The sequence below is a fragment of the Notamacropus eugenii genome, chromosome 6 (assembly GCF_028372415.1).
Source record: "Notamacropus eugenii isolate mMacEug1 chromosome 6, mMacEug1.pri_v2, whole genome shotgun sequence".
Lineage (NCBI taxonomy): Eukaryota > Metazoa > Chordata > Mammalia > Diprotodontia > Macropodidae > Notamacropus > Notamacropus eugenii.
The window spans coordinates 337,898,742-337,917,496 of NC_092877.1; the positions used below are offsets into that span (position 1 = coordinate 337,898,742).

The following is an 18,755-nucleotide window of genomic DNA, read 5'->3' on the forward strand; positions in this document are numbered from 1 at the left end:
TTTCCCCTAGGATCTTTACATTTAAAGGAGGTTCAGGAATTTCTTTTAGTCTCAGGGGTTGGAAATACTGGGTTTTGTTTTTAGGAGTTTTGATCCCTCCTTTTTTTGTAAAACCATTTGTAAACCATTAGAATATTTCCGAAAGAACTGCTAAGTCATAACTATTAATAATGGCCTTCTGGGTTCCAAAATAACTAATCCATTCAGTTATTCATTTAGCCTATGTTTATTGAGGAAGAAGATGATGATGATCTGTTGTGTTGTTGGTACTGAGCTAGGAATAAAAAGATGCCCAAGACCTTTGCTCTTAGAAGTGTGCCTTGTAATCTTACTAGGTGATAAACAGTGTACATATAGCTATAATATTTGTTTGTGTGGGGTTAAGTGATACAGGAGTGGTAGCGAATTTTCTGGAGTCCAGATGAAGGAGAATTGTTAGGAGGGAGGGAGACTCTATGGAGGTACATGAGAGACAGACTTTTGATGAGAAGGGCTATTTCAATAGAGAGAAAGAGATAGGAGCAAAGCCAAAGACACAAGAATGTTTAGGGGAGGGCAATGGACCTTGTTTCAGTGGAATGAAAGGAAGTCCTGAACACTGATTGTGGCATTGTTATGGGCCTGAGTAGAAGGTAGAAGCACAGCAACAAGCATTTATTAAGCACCTACTGTGGTTAAGACACAGTGTTGGCACTGAAGATACGGTGATGAAAAAGCACACCCTTGTGTTTTTGACTGACACCTGCTTATTTTATGTGGTTAGTTTCAAGTTTTGTCAAAGTGAGACCTCCCTGACTTACTGACTCTTTAAATTTCACCTCCAAACCATAGGAGGTACATTTTAACAAAGCACAGCATTAATTCAGTAAGCAAGGTACTTAACAACAGTTTTTATATAAATAATGCAAACAATAAAGGACTTTCAGAATTGTTTGTTACTTTTAAGAGCAGAGCAGTGGTATTCATTGATCAATGTGTATTTTAAAAAATCTTTGTTGAACACCTTCCATCATGTTTTGCAATGGTCCCATATAGCCACTTTTCTGCTAGGAAGAGACATCATGGGTCACGCCACAAAATAATGGGTCAGAAGGGAGGAGACCCAGCTCTGGTTGAAGCTGGGCTGCTTCCAACAAGCCACTTAACCTTTTTACAGTCTTCGCATGTGTAAAATAAGGGAGTTGGGATGCTCTCTTTTGGCTCTGATATTCAAGGATTTTCATGTCGGGGACTGGATTCATGTTGCTTATTTTGCCTCCCCAGATCAATATGTTTCCTTCCCATTGACTCCTATCTTTGTGGCCCTGGGAAAGTCGGTCTCACTCTTGCTTCTTCATCTGCAAAATGGGAGTGTCAAATCTCAAGGTTGTCAAATCAATGAGATAATAGATGGAAAGCTCCTTCCAGCCCTTAGAGTGCCACAGAAATATTAGTTGTTGTTGTGACAGTGATGATGCCACTGTCAAAACTGGAAGGCTGAACGCTTTTGTCATCTCATATATTTGTGTCACTTGTTATTCTGCTTTTCATGGGGACAAAGACACTGATTTAGGTGTTCACAACTATATTTTTTTAAGGTAGTCTTATTTTTCTCAAGGGAAAAAAACCCCTGTTTTTGTTTTTCCTCCTCTTTCTTTTACTTTAAAGAACTCCCTTCTTAGAGGGGTTGGTGTGCTTATGTACTGTGTTGTCCATCAGCCTCACTTTTTATTCAGAACCCTCCCTCTTGGGGATGATTTCAGAATAAAAATACCTGGGAAAGCTTACATGAACTGATGCAGAGTGAAGTGAGCAGAACCAGGAGAACACTGTACACAGTAACAGCTACATTATCACAGTGATCAACTGTGAAAGACTTAGCTCCTCTGATCAAGACAGTGATCCGTGACAATTCCAAAGGACCCAAGATGAAAAATGCTTTCTTCCTACAGAGAGAGAAGTGACAAACTCTGAATGTGGATTGAAGCAGACTTTTCTCACTTAATTTATTTTTCTTGCTTTTTTTGCTACATGGCTAAATAGGAAATATGTTTTATGTGACTTCATATGTATAATCGATAACGTGTTGCTTGCCTTCTCAGTGGGTGCGAGAGGGTCTAGAGGGAGAGATTGCAACTCAAAATTTTGAAAAAAGAATGTTAAAATATAATAATAATTATTTTTCAAAGAACCCTTTCTGTCCTCTTTCTTAGTAACAACTTGCAGTGTTTCACAGTCCGATGCAGTGCAGCAGCTGCAAGGGATGCAGACCCCTACATGGATACCACGCTCAAGGTTAGTAAAATTTCAGCATCAATAGAAAATGTCTATTTTAATAATAGCTAGCATTTATATAGTGCTCTAAGGTTGGCAGATTACATTACGTCATTTGAACAGCTCTATCAGTCTGGAACTTTTATTATCATCCCGATTTTACAGATGAGGAAACTAAGGCTAAAAGATTTTGAGTGACTTGCCCATGGCCACACAAAGTAGTAAGTGTCTGGGGTAAGATTTGAATTCATGACATCTTGACTCCTTGCCCAGACCTATGTCCACTTCTCTACCTTCATGATTTAAAATAAATTAATGTTTTTATTGATGCCCTCATAGTCATTTCCCCACTTATCATTAATTTGTCTCTCCCTCAAACCCTTCTGCTTAAGAAGGAAAAACAATTAAACAAAATGGGCCATTAGAACTACCCTCCCTTGTAGCATCTGAATGCAATATTCCAAATCCACAGAGGAAGGAGGGATGTAAAATTTTAAAAGTAAAAATCAGTTTGAACATATGTGAATGCAGTTGCCATGCAAGTGTTAACGTCATTTTGCCAGGCCCAGCCCCATAGGACATTATTTGTTACAGACAGTATCTGTGTATTGTACAGTGTGTCCCTGCCAGAGTACTTGGTACCTGAAGACTTAGGACATGGACAGAAACTGGATCTGAGATTTTATTGCTATAGGCCACTCACTTCAAGCTTCCGAGCAGTCAATGTTGGTCAGCCCTTTTGTGCAGCTGATAGACTCATAGTGTTGCCTAGAACCTTGAGAGGTCATGTAGTAAGAGTCTAAGGCAGGATCTGAAGCTTGGTCCTCCTGGCTCCATGGCCACCTCTTTATCAATGCTAAGTAACATCTTCCTGTGGGCTAATATCACCGTAGCTTCTACTTTACATTGTTTTTCTAGTAAATTGTGAAACATTTGATATTGTGACCAATGTGGCAGATGTTTAATTTTGTAAACTAGAACATTCAAGATATATAGTTTTAGGTATTTATGATTTGTGTAGGTTGATATTTTTATTTTCCACATTTATTTGGTGAATCCGTGTTGGCCTTTTTATTTACCCTGTAATGTCTGGTGTTTTTTACTTTGGTTTTTTTTTTAATGTCTATCACAGGAATTGGTTAATTAGCCTAATGTAAAAGCTAAATCAATATTTCCAAGAGCAGAAAAGTAAGAAAATCACATTAGTAGTGATTTAATTCACCCACCATGATGTGAAAATACCTGAAAGATTAATTCTCTTATCATCTGAGAAGCCTCAGAAATCTCTCAGCATTTCCACTGTTCTACCCAGAGAGCCTAATGGCTATGCTAAATGGATACTCTGAGTCTACTGAGACAAGGCTAGTGCAGACTTTAAAAGGTTTTTGACCACAAAAGTTATCTATGGTGTTCGGTGACAGAAAGCACTATGTTTTTTGCCCTTGTATTCTGGGCGTCCAAACTGCAGAAAATCATTCAGATCCCATGATAGAAATGCTAAGTCTTTAAAATGATGCGGGATGTTCATGTGACTGTTGGTCATGAACTTTTGAGTTATGTAGCAGTGGGTTTGTTTGTTTTTGTTTTTTTTTAAGATGCTCATGAATTCTTTCTTTTCCCCTCCGTTACCCCCATTCACAGAGGAATCCTTTTATGGTGTCATGGGTGCCCAATCTTAAATTGAATTTTATAGTATTGACATTCTAGATAGAAAATTGGTCAAAATACGACCTTGGAAGCCCCTAGAGGCAGTTTTCCTGAAATGTCAGCTGTTGGCGCCTCTCAAAAATCAACAAAGGTTACTTCCAGAATGTGGACTGCTTCTGGCCATGGTGGGCTTCTTGTGGGCTAGACATCCCCCCTTTTCCTTCCCCTAATAGTTTAGCAAACTGGGGAGATCAGAAATCATTTATATCAGGTTTAATCTATTGGGATTATATTATAAAATAGGGCAAAATGTTTATTCGAAACACAACTCAGACCGGCCTGTGAAGACTCAAGTATATGGTCCCTGTTTCCAATTTCTAATGATTCTTATTTTTCTTTTATAGGCTTGTCCACCTGTTAGTTTGGATATCTGTGCCTTAAGAATGCAGCTCTTCATAGGACTGAAAGCAATATGTCACTTTAAAAATCATATTATCCTTTTGACCAAAGCAGGTGCTGGAGATATCCCAGAAAGAAGAAAAAGTCTGCTGTAAGTATATTTTCCAAACAGCCCAATGGGCCTGTGGCCTCACTGACACAGGTACTCTTTCCAGCTTTTCGTTTTACGGTGCATCCATGTCTACTCATCCCAGGCAGTTCTTGGAAGGATTGAGTTTGAATCCCAGCCGTAACACTCCCCGGTTCTTTGACCTTGGACAGGTCATTTGAATTCTGGACCTCAGTTTGGTCATCTGCAAAATGAGGAGTTTGCACTATGGCCTCTTGAAATTCCTTGCAGCTTTAAGGCTCTGATACTGTGAGGTCCATCCAACCTGTTGTGTTCTCTGGCATCTTGGTAGATTGGGTACCTGTGGGACACAACAGTAATTCTTTCACTTAAGCCTTTTTTTTTTGCTATTAACCAGCCCCCTTTGTCGCTCCTAAATTTCTTTGTTTCTTCATTTTTCCTTCATAATTCCTGGTTAAACTCAAATAAATAGAAGAAACAGCTCCTAGAGTTTTTTTGTTTTTGTTAATTTTTTTCAGTGAACAGAAATCTGTTTTTTTCTTCCTCTAACTTCCCTATCCCCTCATGTAATGAATATGCATAATTAAGCAAAACAAATTCCCATATTAGCCATTTCCCCAAATTGTATGTCTCAGCCTTTACCTTGAGCCAGGGGGGCATGCTTCACCCTGGGTCCTCTGGAGTCATCCCATAATACTTTCAAAGAAACTGTAGTGGACTTTTTTACTGAATGAAAATTGGCAGTTTTGTGGTTGAAATTTTCCTCTTCAGTTTCTTTGAAAGAATGCTGCTTGTATTCTTTAGAGTCTTTTTCTTTTTTTTCAAGTTTAAATGATGAGATGCATTTTTACAGCACTTAGAATTAACTGAATATCTTTTGGACAGTTCCTTTTATTTAGAGGGGAGAAAAAGCAGAAGGAAGGGTCCCCATTCTACTGAGGCTTTCTCTCAGAACTCTAAGAGGGAAGTGAATCCTACACAGGAATGCATCTGTACAAATCTGTGCTTTTACAGTTGAAAACTTAGGGGACATTGATATCTTTTGCAAAACAAATAAGGAAGAAGAAAAAAACTTTTATCATATCAAAAGTGAAAGTTTAGTGATCATCATTTTCTAATTTGGTCTTTTAGTTCCCTGCAAGTAGGGACTGTTTTATGGTCTTGCTTGTACGCTCAGTGTCTAGCACACAGTACCTGGTACATAGTAGGTGCCTAATCAGTGCTTATTGATTGAGCTGTTTTTCTTTTAATCTGAGGATTTTTTTCTGTGTATTTAAAAAGGAGTTGTGACACTGTATTCCCATTCCTGAACCCATTTATGCAGGTCTCCTTCAAAGCTTAATGACCTAGGTAAACTGTGTATTCAAGTCAAGTCAAATCAACAAGCATTTATTAAGCACTTTCTCTGTGGGGCAGCTAGGTGATGCAGTGACTGGGGTACTGGGTGACTTCAAATCCAGCTTCAGTCACTAACTCTGTGACAAGACAAGTCATTTAAGTCTGTTTGCCTGTTTTCTCACCTGTAAAATGAGCTGGAGAAGGAAATGGCAAAGCACTTCAGTATCTTTGCCAAGAGAACCCCAAATTGGGGAGTGGTTGGGGGACTGTTACTGAAAAGGTACAGAGCCTAGAGATGGAAAGTCTTGTGTGATGATCAGCAAGGGCACAGCACCACGTTTCTTAGAATACATAGAAGAGAGATCAGAAAGGTGAAAATGGACCAGGTGGTGAAGGGTGTTGAAAGCCAAACAGAAGATTTTAGGTTTGATCCTAGAGGCAAGAGGGAGTCACTAGAGTTGGCTGAATCGGGGAACAACATGGTCAGACCTGTACTTTAGGATGATCAGCTTGAGAGCTGAACAGTTGATGGACCAGAGAGGGGAGAGATTGGAGGCAAGGAGACCAATCAGAAGGCCATCCTTTGTAGGGGATGGTGGCGCTCTTGATCATAATAAGGAGGGTTTGGGGGGAGATAATGAGTTTAATTTAGACATGTTAAGTTTAAGATATCTACAGAACATCCACTTTGAGATACCCGACACGCTTGCCTACCATGTTGATCACCAGTTAAGCTTTGATGGTCTGGTGCTCTGGATATTCTAGACTCGCTACCCCCAAATATTCCCCTACCTTGCCCAAGGAATGCAAACTACTGAATTATTACTCCCGAGAGACCTGTTTAGAAAGATAGACTGATAGGGGGAAAGGAAACTACATAGTTCATGAAAAATAAAGTGCAGGATTTTGGAGGACTTTTCACTTCAGCATCCTTCATACCAATTCTTTTCTGTACCAACAAGGAAAATCAGAAGTTGCTTCTTATCAGTGAGGGTTTATCTTACTCTGGGTGAAAAGCTGTCCAGATGTGTTAGCCTTAGATGATCTTGCAGCTCATTTATACTATATCCTGTATGCAGTTTTTAATCTGTAAATATCTTGAGCAGTTTGTAAGATTAATGTACTTTGTCTCTGAAATAACATAGAAGAATTTTTAAAAATGTCTCTGGAGGACCAAAATGAGAGTTTACATGAAAGCATTCATTGGCTAATTCTTAAATTTAGGAATGTCACTTTTAGGCTGAAGAGAAGATAATACTTACATTCTATTTTCATAAAGTTTTCAGATACTTAGGCCTTGAAAAAAAATACATCCAAATATTTGCTGTTTCTGCAACTGGCCAACTAACTCCTCCGGCTTAGGAAGCTTTTTCCTGTCTCAGAGCCTTAGTAGCGAGAGAGGAACTGACTCCTATGCATGTCTTCAGTTTCAAAATGTAATGTGAAGAGCCAGAGATTATTTTTTTAAACAGTTTAGAGAAGTCCAAAATAATTGGTTTAGCAGTGAACATTGGAGTTATAAAAATCTAGAATCAGTCACTAAGCATTTATTAAATGCCTGCTGTGTGCCAGGCACTGAAATAAATCCCTGTTTTCAAGGAGTTTACTTTCTGTCATTACTTAGCACAGTACAATAGTAGGCATTTAACAAATGTTTATTGAGCTATAGATTGATTCCATCAGATGAGGCAAAATGTAGGCTTATGAGTATATGCCAAATAAATATAAAGAGAAAAATACAAAATAAGTATTACAGGAGTTAAAAATATAAGAGATGGAGTTAAAATACAAGCTAGCAGTGGTTGGGATCAGGAAAATCTTTGTGCTAAGGGACATGCTTGAGCTGTCTTGAAGGGAGAGAGGATTGCCAGGAGGCAGAAGTGAGAAGGGATGTATTCCAGTCCTAGTGGACAGCTAGAACAGAGGCAGGGGACAGGAGTTCAGAGTGCTGTGAATGAATACCTGAGAGGCTCATTTGATTGGATTATCATGGCAAGTCAGTGATTGAAGTAAGCACTTTACATATGTTATCTCCTTTGTTCCTTACCACAGCTCTGTGAAAGGATGCAGTTGCAATTTTTTATTAAAAAAAAAAAAATGATTGGCATCTGCTGTTTTGCATTGTTTTAAAGCCCAGCAGTTATTCCCATGTTATAGATGAGGCCAAGTGACTTGCCCATGGTCACACAGTTAGTAATGGTCTTTCCAGGTTTTCTTGACTAGGCAAATCTAACATTCAAATCTACGACAGGGTAGCCCAACTTAAAATAGAAAATTCACTTATTTACAAAAAAATTCTTATGATCTGTAAATGATTGTTAGTCTTGTTGGAAGGAATTTATTTTTAAGCCACTGACATTAACCTTGTAAGAGTAAAATATTTGATATCCATGTCAATTTGGTTGTTTACTTTCAGCTCCAGAAAAGATGGCAGTGTTAAACTCAAGACGCCTTCTGCCATGGAAGCCGGGTGGAATTTATATATTGTGAATACGATTTCTACTATGCAGCTCTACAAAGAAATGGTACCTTTGGGACTACTGGTTCTTGTCGATGGTATTAGCAGTCAGTGTCCCTTTGCATGTTAAAATGCCATTGATAGCCAGCCTCTAGGGTTTATGAGAGACCTGTCTCTGCCACATGGGCCTTGCCTTCCCTGTAGAGATTTCTTAAAGACAGGGTAGCTCTCTTCCCTCTACCTTCTGTTTCTTTCTGGAGCCTTAGTAAGCACTATTCCGTTCATTGGCCAGTCCCCCTTTTCACCTTTATACTTCTAAGAGGAAAAGTGGCCATTCTAGCCTTGGTCCCTATACAGCTGGCTGTGACCTTAGTGTTTTCCTTCAGAAGAAAGGACCAATAGCCTTATTTTCTTCCAAGAATTGAAGGATTGTCCTGGGGAGTTGGTCCTCGGGAGGCAGTATGGTGTGTGGAGAGTGTTGAGCTCGAATCACAGGACTTTGAGGTCAGATCTTGATGCATTCACTTACTCTTGCTCTTCTCATGGGCAGTGCACTGACTTAAATTCCTTGCAGGGTCTTCATCAGCAAAATGAGAGGGTTGGAGGTTCAGACTAGAGCTGGGCTTCTTAACCTTTTTTGTGGCCCCTTTGGCAGTCTGTTGAAGTCAATAGACCCCTTTTCAGAATGTTTTTAAAGACATAAAATCAAATACAGAAGATTTTAAAAGAAACTAATTATAATGAAATGTAGTTAATAAAATATTTTTAAAAACAAACTCATGGAACCCCTGGGTCAAGAAACGCAAGACTTAGTGAACTCTTAACATTTCTTACAGTTCTAGTATCTCTTCCAGGTAAATGAATGAAAACACATTTATTGATTATTGTGTACCAAGCGCATAGTGTCTATGATTCTTTGGTCTCTGCTATGGGTAGAAATAGGAAAATGAAAATTTCTAGGAGAATTAAAGGGAAAAAATGATTATATTATATGTATTATATTGTACTTGGAACATACTACCAATACTACTAGTAATAACAGTAGCTAGCATTATATAATGCTGTAAGATTTACAAAGTACTTTACAGATATTTTGTTTTATCCCCATAACAGCCCTGGGAGAAAGATGCTTTGTTACAATCCCTTCTAACAGGGATTACATTTTACATCCCTCTTAAGCTCTCTGCTTTATTTCTCTGCATTTTAGTCTCTGTTATAATGGATCACAATCCATTATAACAAAGAATTTAAAAGATTTTAAAAGCAGTTCAGCAAAACCATCAGCTACATCAGCTAAGTCTGATGTATATGTAGTGTTCACTGCTTAGTCCCCTGCCTCTGCCACCCCGCCCAAATAAAGAAAAGAAGGGAGGTGTAGTTTCATTTCATCAGGGCTCAGTTTGGTTATTATAATTACAAAGCATTCATTTTCACTTTTTTATTGGCTCTTTTCGTAAACATTGTCAGACTCGTATGTATTTTTTATCTGGTTCCGTTTACTTCTATTTGTATCAGTTCATATAATTCTTCTCATACTTCTCTGAAGGATGATTGAAAATTTCACAGCATAAGAACATATAGTATTAACAGTAATTATTACTCAATTAAAAGAGAATATTACTATCTCACCATCCATAAAACTAACCTTGTTTAAGCATATAGTAAAATCTTAGTAATACAATGACATCTTATCCCAAATTCCTAATGAGGAGAATCTGGATTTGTGACATTTTCCTTTTAAAATTGAACTTGAATTGACTGGGAAGTTTAGATTTTCTTTCTCTTACCTTGGGTTTTCTGAAGAGTGACTCAGACTTATGGGGGTCAGCATTTGCCAGTAGCCATCATGACCCATCTGTCCCCCTGTTCTAGGTAGACTACAGTAAGACCTACAAGAACGTGAGAACTCAGAGCTGCATCCATCTCCTCAGTGAGGCCCACCTGTTAGTGAGAGCTGCACTGATGGACCCCTCTCTCACAGAACCTGGAGAGAAAGAGGAACTTTTAGAAGCTTTCAGAGAAAGCTGTGGGCACCTTGGAGACTGTTACAGCAGGTTGGTGACTTGCAACAGGAATATTCTATCTTGAAACCATGGCTGTAGGCAAGGGACTCTTACTGCCATGGAGACTTTTTAGGTTTGGGAGCTGGTGGGGAAGTATCTGGGCAAAAAACTTATACATAGTTGCATGAATTTTTCTGGTCATGCCTTAAGCTGAGGTTTGTCTACAAGGGGTAGACTCCCTTCTCCCACCCTCCCCCCAAAAAGCCACAACAGAACAACAAAAACAGTAAGGGAAAATCCTTGGGATAGTTTGGTGGTCTGAAAGGAGATTGAACCAATGGATACATTTACAGCATCATATAGTGTTGGGGACAGGGCTTGGTATTTGTATGTTTGTGTACTTGTCTCCCCCATTACAATGGAAGGCCCTTGCTAGGAGGGCGGTTTCTTCTGTCGTGTTGCATTACTAGCACCTAACACAGCTCCTCGGAATACAGTAGGTACTTAATAAATACTTATTGGTTGATTGATAGATTCTCCACACAAGGTCCACCCAACTTAACAGAGGTCTTTCTCATTTTTTGTTGACATCACCAGAATATCAGTGGGCCACCCTTTACTTGTGTCATAGAGCCAGCCCAGCTGCATTTTTGTTGTTTGTTAAACCCATCTGTGCAATCATGAACCATCCTATAATTTTAACATTTCCGTTATAAGCAAACCCAAAGCACATTAAGATGTTTGACTTACGCATTACAAAAATATGTTGGAAAGCTCCTTTATACTATAATAGGTACATGGAGTAAAAGCAGTTTTGAGTCTTCTAGAAAAAGTCACCTGTCCTATTACTGTTTGCGCTTAGTTTGATGTCCTTTATTCATTCATTCATGATGTGTTTTTTTCATTTAGGCTTGATACCCAGCATTCTCATCTGGCCCTGCCTTATTATAAGATGTCTGGTTTATCTATGACTGATGTCTTAACCAGGATAGACTCAGTAGTAGAGGATGGATCACAGAACCCTGAGAGAGGTTTACTTTTCTACATAAACCATTCCCTTTATGAGAATATGGATGAAGAATTAAGTGAAGTAAATATGCTTTTCTGTTTGTTTGGTTGTTTATGTTTCCATCTAGGCATCCAGGTGTTCAATACATAGAGTGCTGGCCTTGGAGTCAGGAAGACCTGATGTTAAATCCCGCAATAATGATTAAAGTACTTTGCAAACATGGAAATATTAAGTATTAGCTATCATTACTTAGTTTTATTACTTAATCTCTTAGCTTCCCAGTTGCCTATCAGCAGATGATTGCTGAACTGCATTATTTTTGAGGAAGGTTCCACAATAGAATTTTCTTCTCTATATTAATTTTTTTATACAATTCAGCAAATTCCTTTTAAAGTTGTATTAGCTTTTTTGATGGGGAAAAATAGCAGATATTCTCTTTTCTCCTCCATTAATCATGGAATCATGGAATTACAAGGTTGGAAAGGCTTATCTCATCTAACCCCTCGCTTCCAGACCAAGAAACTGAGGCACAGATTGGTTAAATGACTTTCCCAGTATCAAGCAGGTTGTGGCAAGACTCAGGACTTCTAAAACCCAAAACAATGCATCCACCACACCACAACTGCCACACTCTCCAGAACGTTTGTGTTGGGGGCTGCTTGTAATAGACAGCAGCCAAAGTTTGTGAACTTCTTGGGGTTAGTTCGTTTAGGATTCTTTTTAGAAAGCTGTTATAGTAAATGGTTATGACTATGCCAAGTAGAGTCTGAGATACTAATTTATTTTTAAAGTTCAGCCCAAATGAATATTTTTCATCAAAACTTATCATATGGTTTGTGTGTAGGTATATGTGGATATTCACACATATTTGCGTATTTATGCCTATGCGTATATTATGTGTGTGAGTCTATCATAATACTATTGCCCTGGATTTTCATTGGTGTTGGGGACTCCCTGTACGGAATCTCCTTCACTGATAAACATTTGTGACTGGTGCCTGGGGCACTGGGTGGTTAAGTGATGTACCATGGGTCACCTAGTCACTGTATCAGAAGCAGGGCTTAAACTCAGGTCTTCTTGACTCCTAGTTCAGTCCTCTGTCCGTGATGGCGTTTGGCCTCTTGTATTTATTACCAGATTATAATTTTGCAGAATAGGATTTTGCAATTAAAATTTCCACTCCTCTTGAAATTATATTGGAAGAAATGCTGTTGGCTTCTACTTGTGATGATACAATCACTACTTGCCCCCCATTCCATCCTCATTACTTAATAAAGAGCAATTCAAGGCTGACACCAGAATATCGTGAGCACCTCATTGGACCATAGATTTCAGGTTGGGGAAGAATGTTAAAATTTAATTAGATTCAGCCTCATTTTGAGGATCAGGAAACTGATTTTTTAAGTGTGGACCTGGGCTTTCATCCATGTGGGGACTTGTGTGAAAACTACCTCCACGAATATAGGTGCTTACCTGTAATTTACATCCTTAAAAAAGGCCTGGATGCTGAGAATCTCAGGTGTTTGCCTAATGTCAGGTAGCTCGTACGTCTCAGGCAGTCAGCTCACGGTCACCATTGCTCATGTGGGTGTGAAGAAGGGTGACTTAGGATTTAGTAACATTATACAGGTGATGCATTTTTTATGCGTAATCTCTGTGGCAAGGAGAGATGATTTCATTCCTTGTATGTGTATATCCAGCACCTAACAGTGCCAGGCCCTTGTAGGCACTTGATAAATCCACAATAAATGCATAAATATACCATAACTATGGGGGACACTTAAATTTATTGATTGACATAATCACAGTAGGTGCTTATATAAATGTTTGTTGATTAATACACTTATAGTAGGCACTTATTAGTATACCCATAGTAGGTGCTTAATAAACACTTGTTGATTGTTTGACACTCCCATAGCAGACACTTATTAAATACTTGTTGATTGATTACTGTAAACATAGTAGGCACGTAGTAAATACCTGTTTATTGATTGTTACAACCACAGTAGGAGATTAATAAATATATGTTTATAGATTGGTAGATCCATAAGAGGCACTTACTACATTGTTTATTGAGCAATAGAGCCACAGTAAGTGCTTATTATGAATACTTGCTTCTTAACATAACCACAGTGGGTGCTTAACGAATATGTCTATAGATCGATATGGTCGTAGTAGACACTTATGAAATGTTTATTAATATGACTATAGATGTTTAATATGTGTTTATAGATTGATGTACCAATGGGAGGTGCTTATTAAATACTTGTTAATTAATATAAGCGTAATAGATGCTTAATGCGTACTTGATTACTGATATAACTATGGTAGGTGCTGTTTATTGATTGATATAATCGCAGTAAGTGTTTAATAAGTATATGTTTATTTATTGATATAACCATAGTAAGTGCTTAATAAATAACCGTTTATTGATTGATATACTTTTAATTTATTGGTTGGCACCTATCTTTCTTTGCTGACTTTATCTCATATTGATGTCTGCCTTTTTATTTCTTTCCATCCACTATAGGAATTAGCAGCCAAAGTGAGCCAGCTATTTAGTGTTGCCGAGCCCAAACAGCTACCCCATGCTCTCTGCAGTCCGTGCATGAAGAATATAGATCCTTTAACTGCCATGAACTACTTGAAAAAGCTGAATACATCTGGATTTTCCTCTGTCTTGGTGACCTTGACTAAGGCAGCAATGGCTCTGAAAATGGGTGATCTGAACACGTACAAGAATGAGATGAAGTGCCATACGGAGGTGAGGTGCATGGCCAGATTATTCTCTCTTGTGAACATGGTGGAGTATGGAATCTAATGTTAGCTCCAAGTCAGTTCCACAGGCATTTGCAACTTGGTCTCTGATTATTGCAAATAATGAATCCTCTAAAAGGGTCCCATTAATAGAATTGACACTACTGATTTCCACTGGGCTGTAACCAGTGACCACATTTTACATAATCATAACTTTGAATGGTGCAAATTTGATGAATACAGACAACCACTTCAAGGGATTCATGATTCACTTTAATCAGGACCCAACCATATTAAACTCCTACAGGGTTTCTAATGCAGATTAAAAAAAACCAAAATAACAAAAGCAGAATCATTAACATTTAGAGACAAGTAATGTTAGAAGTCATCTTATCTAATTCTCTTATTTTAGAAGAAACAGCAAAGTCAAAAAAGTTAAGTGATTTATGTGGTTTAAGTTAAGTGATTTATGGTATCTAGAGTTCTGGCCTTGGATTCAGGAAGACTTGGGTTTCAGTCCTGCCTCTGACACTTAGCTGTGTGAACTTGGGCCAAACACTTTAAAGACTTTAAAGTCTCTGAGTCTGAATTCCCTCATCTGTAAAATTAGTGAATAATACCCATAGCACCTATGACCAAATGAGATAATGTATATAAAGGGCTTTGCAGACATTAAATCAGTCTATATCAATGTCAGTTATTGTTACCATTATTTTTATCCAAGACCACAAGGGGTAGTAAGTTGCAGCATCAGGATTTGAACTCCTATCCTTAAGTAACTTAATTGTCTATTTGAAGGGGAAGTGGTGAAGATATAATGTGTGCTGATAAGCCTAGTATCAGACACAGGAACTCTAGAAGAAGGACAAGAGGCTTTTAGCTGAGCAGGGAGGGGACAAGTAAGGGCAGCTCAGGGAAGGATCCCCAGGAAGTGAAGACAGAGGGGAGGAAGGAGTGTATTCCAGGCATGGTGGGAGTAGCCCAGAAACACAAGGAGGATGGGCCATTCATTGCTGTGTGTGTCAACTGGACTGGACCTTAGAGATCATGCAAAGGGAAAAGTCTGCAGTGAGACTGGAAAGGTAGGCTTGGATCAGCTTGGGAAAGTTTTTGCAAGCCAAACAGAGGAATTGGTATTTGATCCCAGAGGCAGTAGGGAGCTGCTGAGGTTTATTGAATCTGGGATCAGGACATGGTCATCTCCATGCTTAGGAAAATCATGTTGGCCAGCCGTGTGTGGGGAGGATGGATGGAAGACTTGAGTCAGGAGAAGTAATGAGGATGTGGATTAAGGCAATCCCAGTATGAATAGTGAACAGGGAGGGGACAGACAGACATGAAGGGAAAAAAATGGCAAGATTTGTTCCCTGCACATGTGAGGGCAGTGCTGAGGTGGCAGACCTGGGAAGAGATCATAGGGCCTTTTATAAGAGATTTTTGGAAGAAAAAGAGTAAGTTTGGGAGGAAAAGATAACGAACTCTTGTTTGCATAAGTCAAATTCAAGATTTTTTAGGATAATAAGTTTGAAATGTCCAGAGGGCAGTTGGAACTCAAGAGAGAAGCACTAGATATCTTTTGTATAGAGATGATAATTAAACCCACAGGAGAAATAAGCAACAAGTATTAGAGAAAAAAGCTACAGAATAGAGAACTGACACTTGAATTTTAGAATCAACATGTGTTTGGCACTTTTCCCTTTTAGGGGGGTATGGGTGGGAAGAGGGAGGAGAGTGTTGCTTATGTTATCCGATTGGTCATTTTTGCTTAAGGGTGTTTGTGACAAGGGATGGTTCTTTGAGGAGCAGGGAAATATACTGGGAACTAGCACCAAGAATGTGTGTGTGTGTGTGTGTGTGTGTGTGTGTGTGTGTGTGTGTGTGTGTGTGTGTGTGTGTGTGTATACATATATATACACATATATGTACTATTAAGACTATATGTGTATATATATACGCATACATACATACACACAGACATACATATATACACATACATACACGGACACACACTGACACAGACACATACACACACATACGCATACATATATACATATAAAATTTATTTGGAACTGAATGTGATAGGCCATTAGAGACTCCTGGATGGATAGATTTGAAGTCCAGAAGACAAGTTTGAATCCTCCCTCATATACTTACTAGTTGTGTGACCCTGGACAGGTCACTTAACCTCTGTTTGCCTCAGTTTCCTCATCTATAAACTGGGATAATAATAGTACCTACCTCCCAGGGTGGTGTTGAGGATCAAGTGGGATACTTGTAAAACATTTTGCAAACCTTGTAACACCATATAAATGCTAGCTGCTGTAATTAGTATTAGTAGTAGCAGTTGTCATTATTTTTATATACCTCTGGAGACTGAAGCTGGCAGGTGATGAGCTTGGGAGTTCTGAGCTCCAGTGAACTCAGCTGTTCAATTTTCCTCACTAAATCTGGCACCATTAATGATGAGACCTTGGGGGCAGGAAGCCACCAGACTGTGTAAGGAGGGAGAGACTTGCCCAGGTCAGGAACAGAATAGGTCAGACCTTCTGTGCCCACCAGCAGCAGGGTCAGGGCCAAGATGCATCATGACACTTCCAGCTTTGGCCAGATAGGGAACCCCAGTCTCAAGAAGAAAAAAACATGTCTGGGAGATTTGAGAGCCTGAATAGGCTAGATGTTGTTTTTCTAACTTGGGTTTTTTCTTTTCTGAAGATGGAGTTGGTGTGTGGCTTTATTTTGGAACCCCGACTGTTGATCCAGCAGAAAAAGGGACAGGTTGTACCAACAGAGTTTGCGGCTCACCTGAAGGAGACTCAGCCAGGATTGCTTGTGGCCGCCGTACTAGGCTTACAGAAAAACAGCAAAATGGGAGCAGAAGAAGCAGATGCCTTCTTCAAGGTTTGTCCTTCGGGAAATGAGAAAGTTGATCTGTCTTGTCAGAATCTGGGCCACTGCTGCTGCCTTGGGGAGAAGAAAGGCAGACCACCCAAAGTAGCTTCTTCAAATATCTCCCGTAGAAGCCATTTAAGACAAACACGTACATTGAATGGCTCTTGAACCCAAGGAGGGTTTATGAGTGCACCCATATGTGTTTTCCAGTGAACATGGCACAGTTTCTTTTACTGTTAGATTGTGTTTGGCCTTGTTCTAATGGGATAATTGATTGGGTGCTTTGGGGTCCTGTGATATCGATTCTGTAGAAATGAAACTGATGTGTTTGTTTGGGTCTGGGGTGGGCTTTATTTTTATGTTTTCAAGGTGCTTTGTGGCAAAAATGAAGATGTCATTCCCCAGCTGTTGGTAGACTTCTGGGAAGCCCAATTGGTAGCATCTGTCCCTGAGATAGTACTCGAGGAACTTTTCTTCAAGCTTTTATCTCACTATATATGGAGACTCTCCCAGAGGCAGCCCCCGGATACCAAACCGCTGAGAAATCCAGAAGACCTGGTAAAATGCCTGGGAACACAGGGGTGCTCATTGTAGGCTAGAGTTAAGCTAAAGTCTCCCAAAGCAGAACGGTGGAGAATTGGAACTTTCTCTCCTTATCAGCTGTCTTGTTTAATCCACAGAAAACTCAGGAAAAGGATAGAAGCTGCCTTCAGGGCTCCTCTGGGTCTGCTGTCAGGACACTTAGAGCAGCTGTAGCCACTTCTAGAATTTTTACTATTTAGGTCTCCCCCAGGGCTGTTGGTCCAATGGGAGCCATGGCAACCCAGGACACAAGCCAAGGATACCACTTGGACCAACAGCATCCTGAGTCTTGTCTAAGATTTGGAGAGTTCCAAGACTTGTGTATGAGGCTGGTAGTACTGGCCCCAGAGGCAGGAAGACCTGAGTCCAAATCTGGCTTCCAACACCCTGATCAAGTCACTTAACCTCTGTTTGCCTCAGTTTCTGTATAAATTGGCATAAAAATAAGCCCTCCCTGCCAAGATAGTTTTGAGGATCAAATGAGATGATAATATGTCTGAAGTGTTTTAGAAACCTTAGAGCGATATATTAAGTGCTGTCTACAGCCTTTTGTTATCTTACTGAGATAGAGGGTGTGTGTGTGTTTGTGTGTGTGTGTGTGTCTGTGTGTGTGTGTCTGTGTGTGTGTCTGTGTCTTCTCTCTGTCTCTGTGTGTGTGTGTGTGTGTGTGTGTGTGTGTGTCTGTCTGTCTTGAAGGATGTCTTTCCCTTAAGAGCAAGCCTTTTCCATTGATTGCAAAAATGGAAGGAGGCAGATTAGGAGAGAGTCCCTGCAGCATCTATCTGGTGATGCCCATCTCCCCCACTGTAGTTGCCCCAAGTCAGATAATTAGGGATTGTTTGTAAAGTGCTTTCAACCCATAAGACACTTTGTAAATGCCAACTTTATTGCCAGTGTACTGCCACCAAAAATATATGTAGAATTTTAAGAAAATGTGTCCTATGTAAGAATATAGATAAACTATGTAGATAGGTTTATATGTATATATCTATAAATGTGTAGGTATGTATGTGCATCTACATGTGTAGGGTATATATAGATATATCTGTGTATGTATACTAATGTACCTCTACATGCATATACATATCCATCTACACACATATACATACATCTACATCTGTTTCAAATGTTACTACTGTTAACATTTTGGAATGGATTTAGCTGATTTATTAAATGTCCATCTTGTTCCAGGCATTGAGGTTGGCTCAGTGAGAATATGAAGACAACCCCCCTCACTCTCGACTCATTCCTGCTCTTCAAGAGCTCACATCCTAGCAGGGAAGATAGCAT

General features: G+C 39.3%; 1 protein-coding gene across 4 annotated transcripts in view; it reads left to right on the forward strand.

Moving 5' to 3' along the window:
- The window catches only part of HPS3 (HPS3 biogenesis of lysosomal organelles complex 2 subunit 1), a 41,942-nt gene that overhangs the window by 11,908 nt on the left and 11,279 nt on the right, over positions 1–18,755 (forward strand). For 3 of the 4 annotated variants that reach the window (XM_072618261.1, XM_072618265.1, XM_072618264.1), the window contains exons 6-13: positions 2,193–2,274; positions 4,305–4,450; positions 8,184–8,292; positions 10,098–10,279; positions 11,138–11,318; positions 13,768–14,001; positions 16,707–16,892; positions 17,253–17,441. In XM_072618261.1, coding sequence (XP_072474362.1) covers positions 2,193–2,274; positions 4,305–4,450; positions 8,184–8,292; positions 10,098–10,279; positions 11,138–11,318; positions 13,768–14,001; positions 16,707–16,892; positions 17,253–17,441 — 1,309 coding nt within the window. The remainder of the gene's footprint in view (positions 1–2,192; positions 2,275–4,304; positions 4,451–8,183; positions 8,293–10,097; positions 10,280–11,137; positions 11,319–13,767; positions 14,002–16,706; positions 16,893–17,252; positions 17,442–18,755) is intronic. The other variant, XM_072618262.1, reaches the window with a different exon arrangement.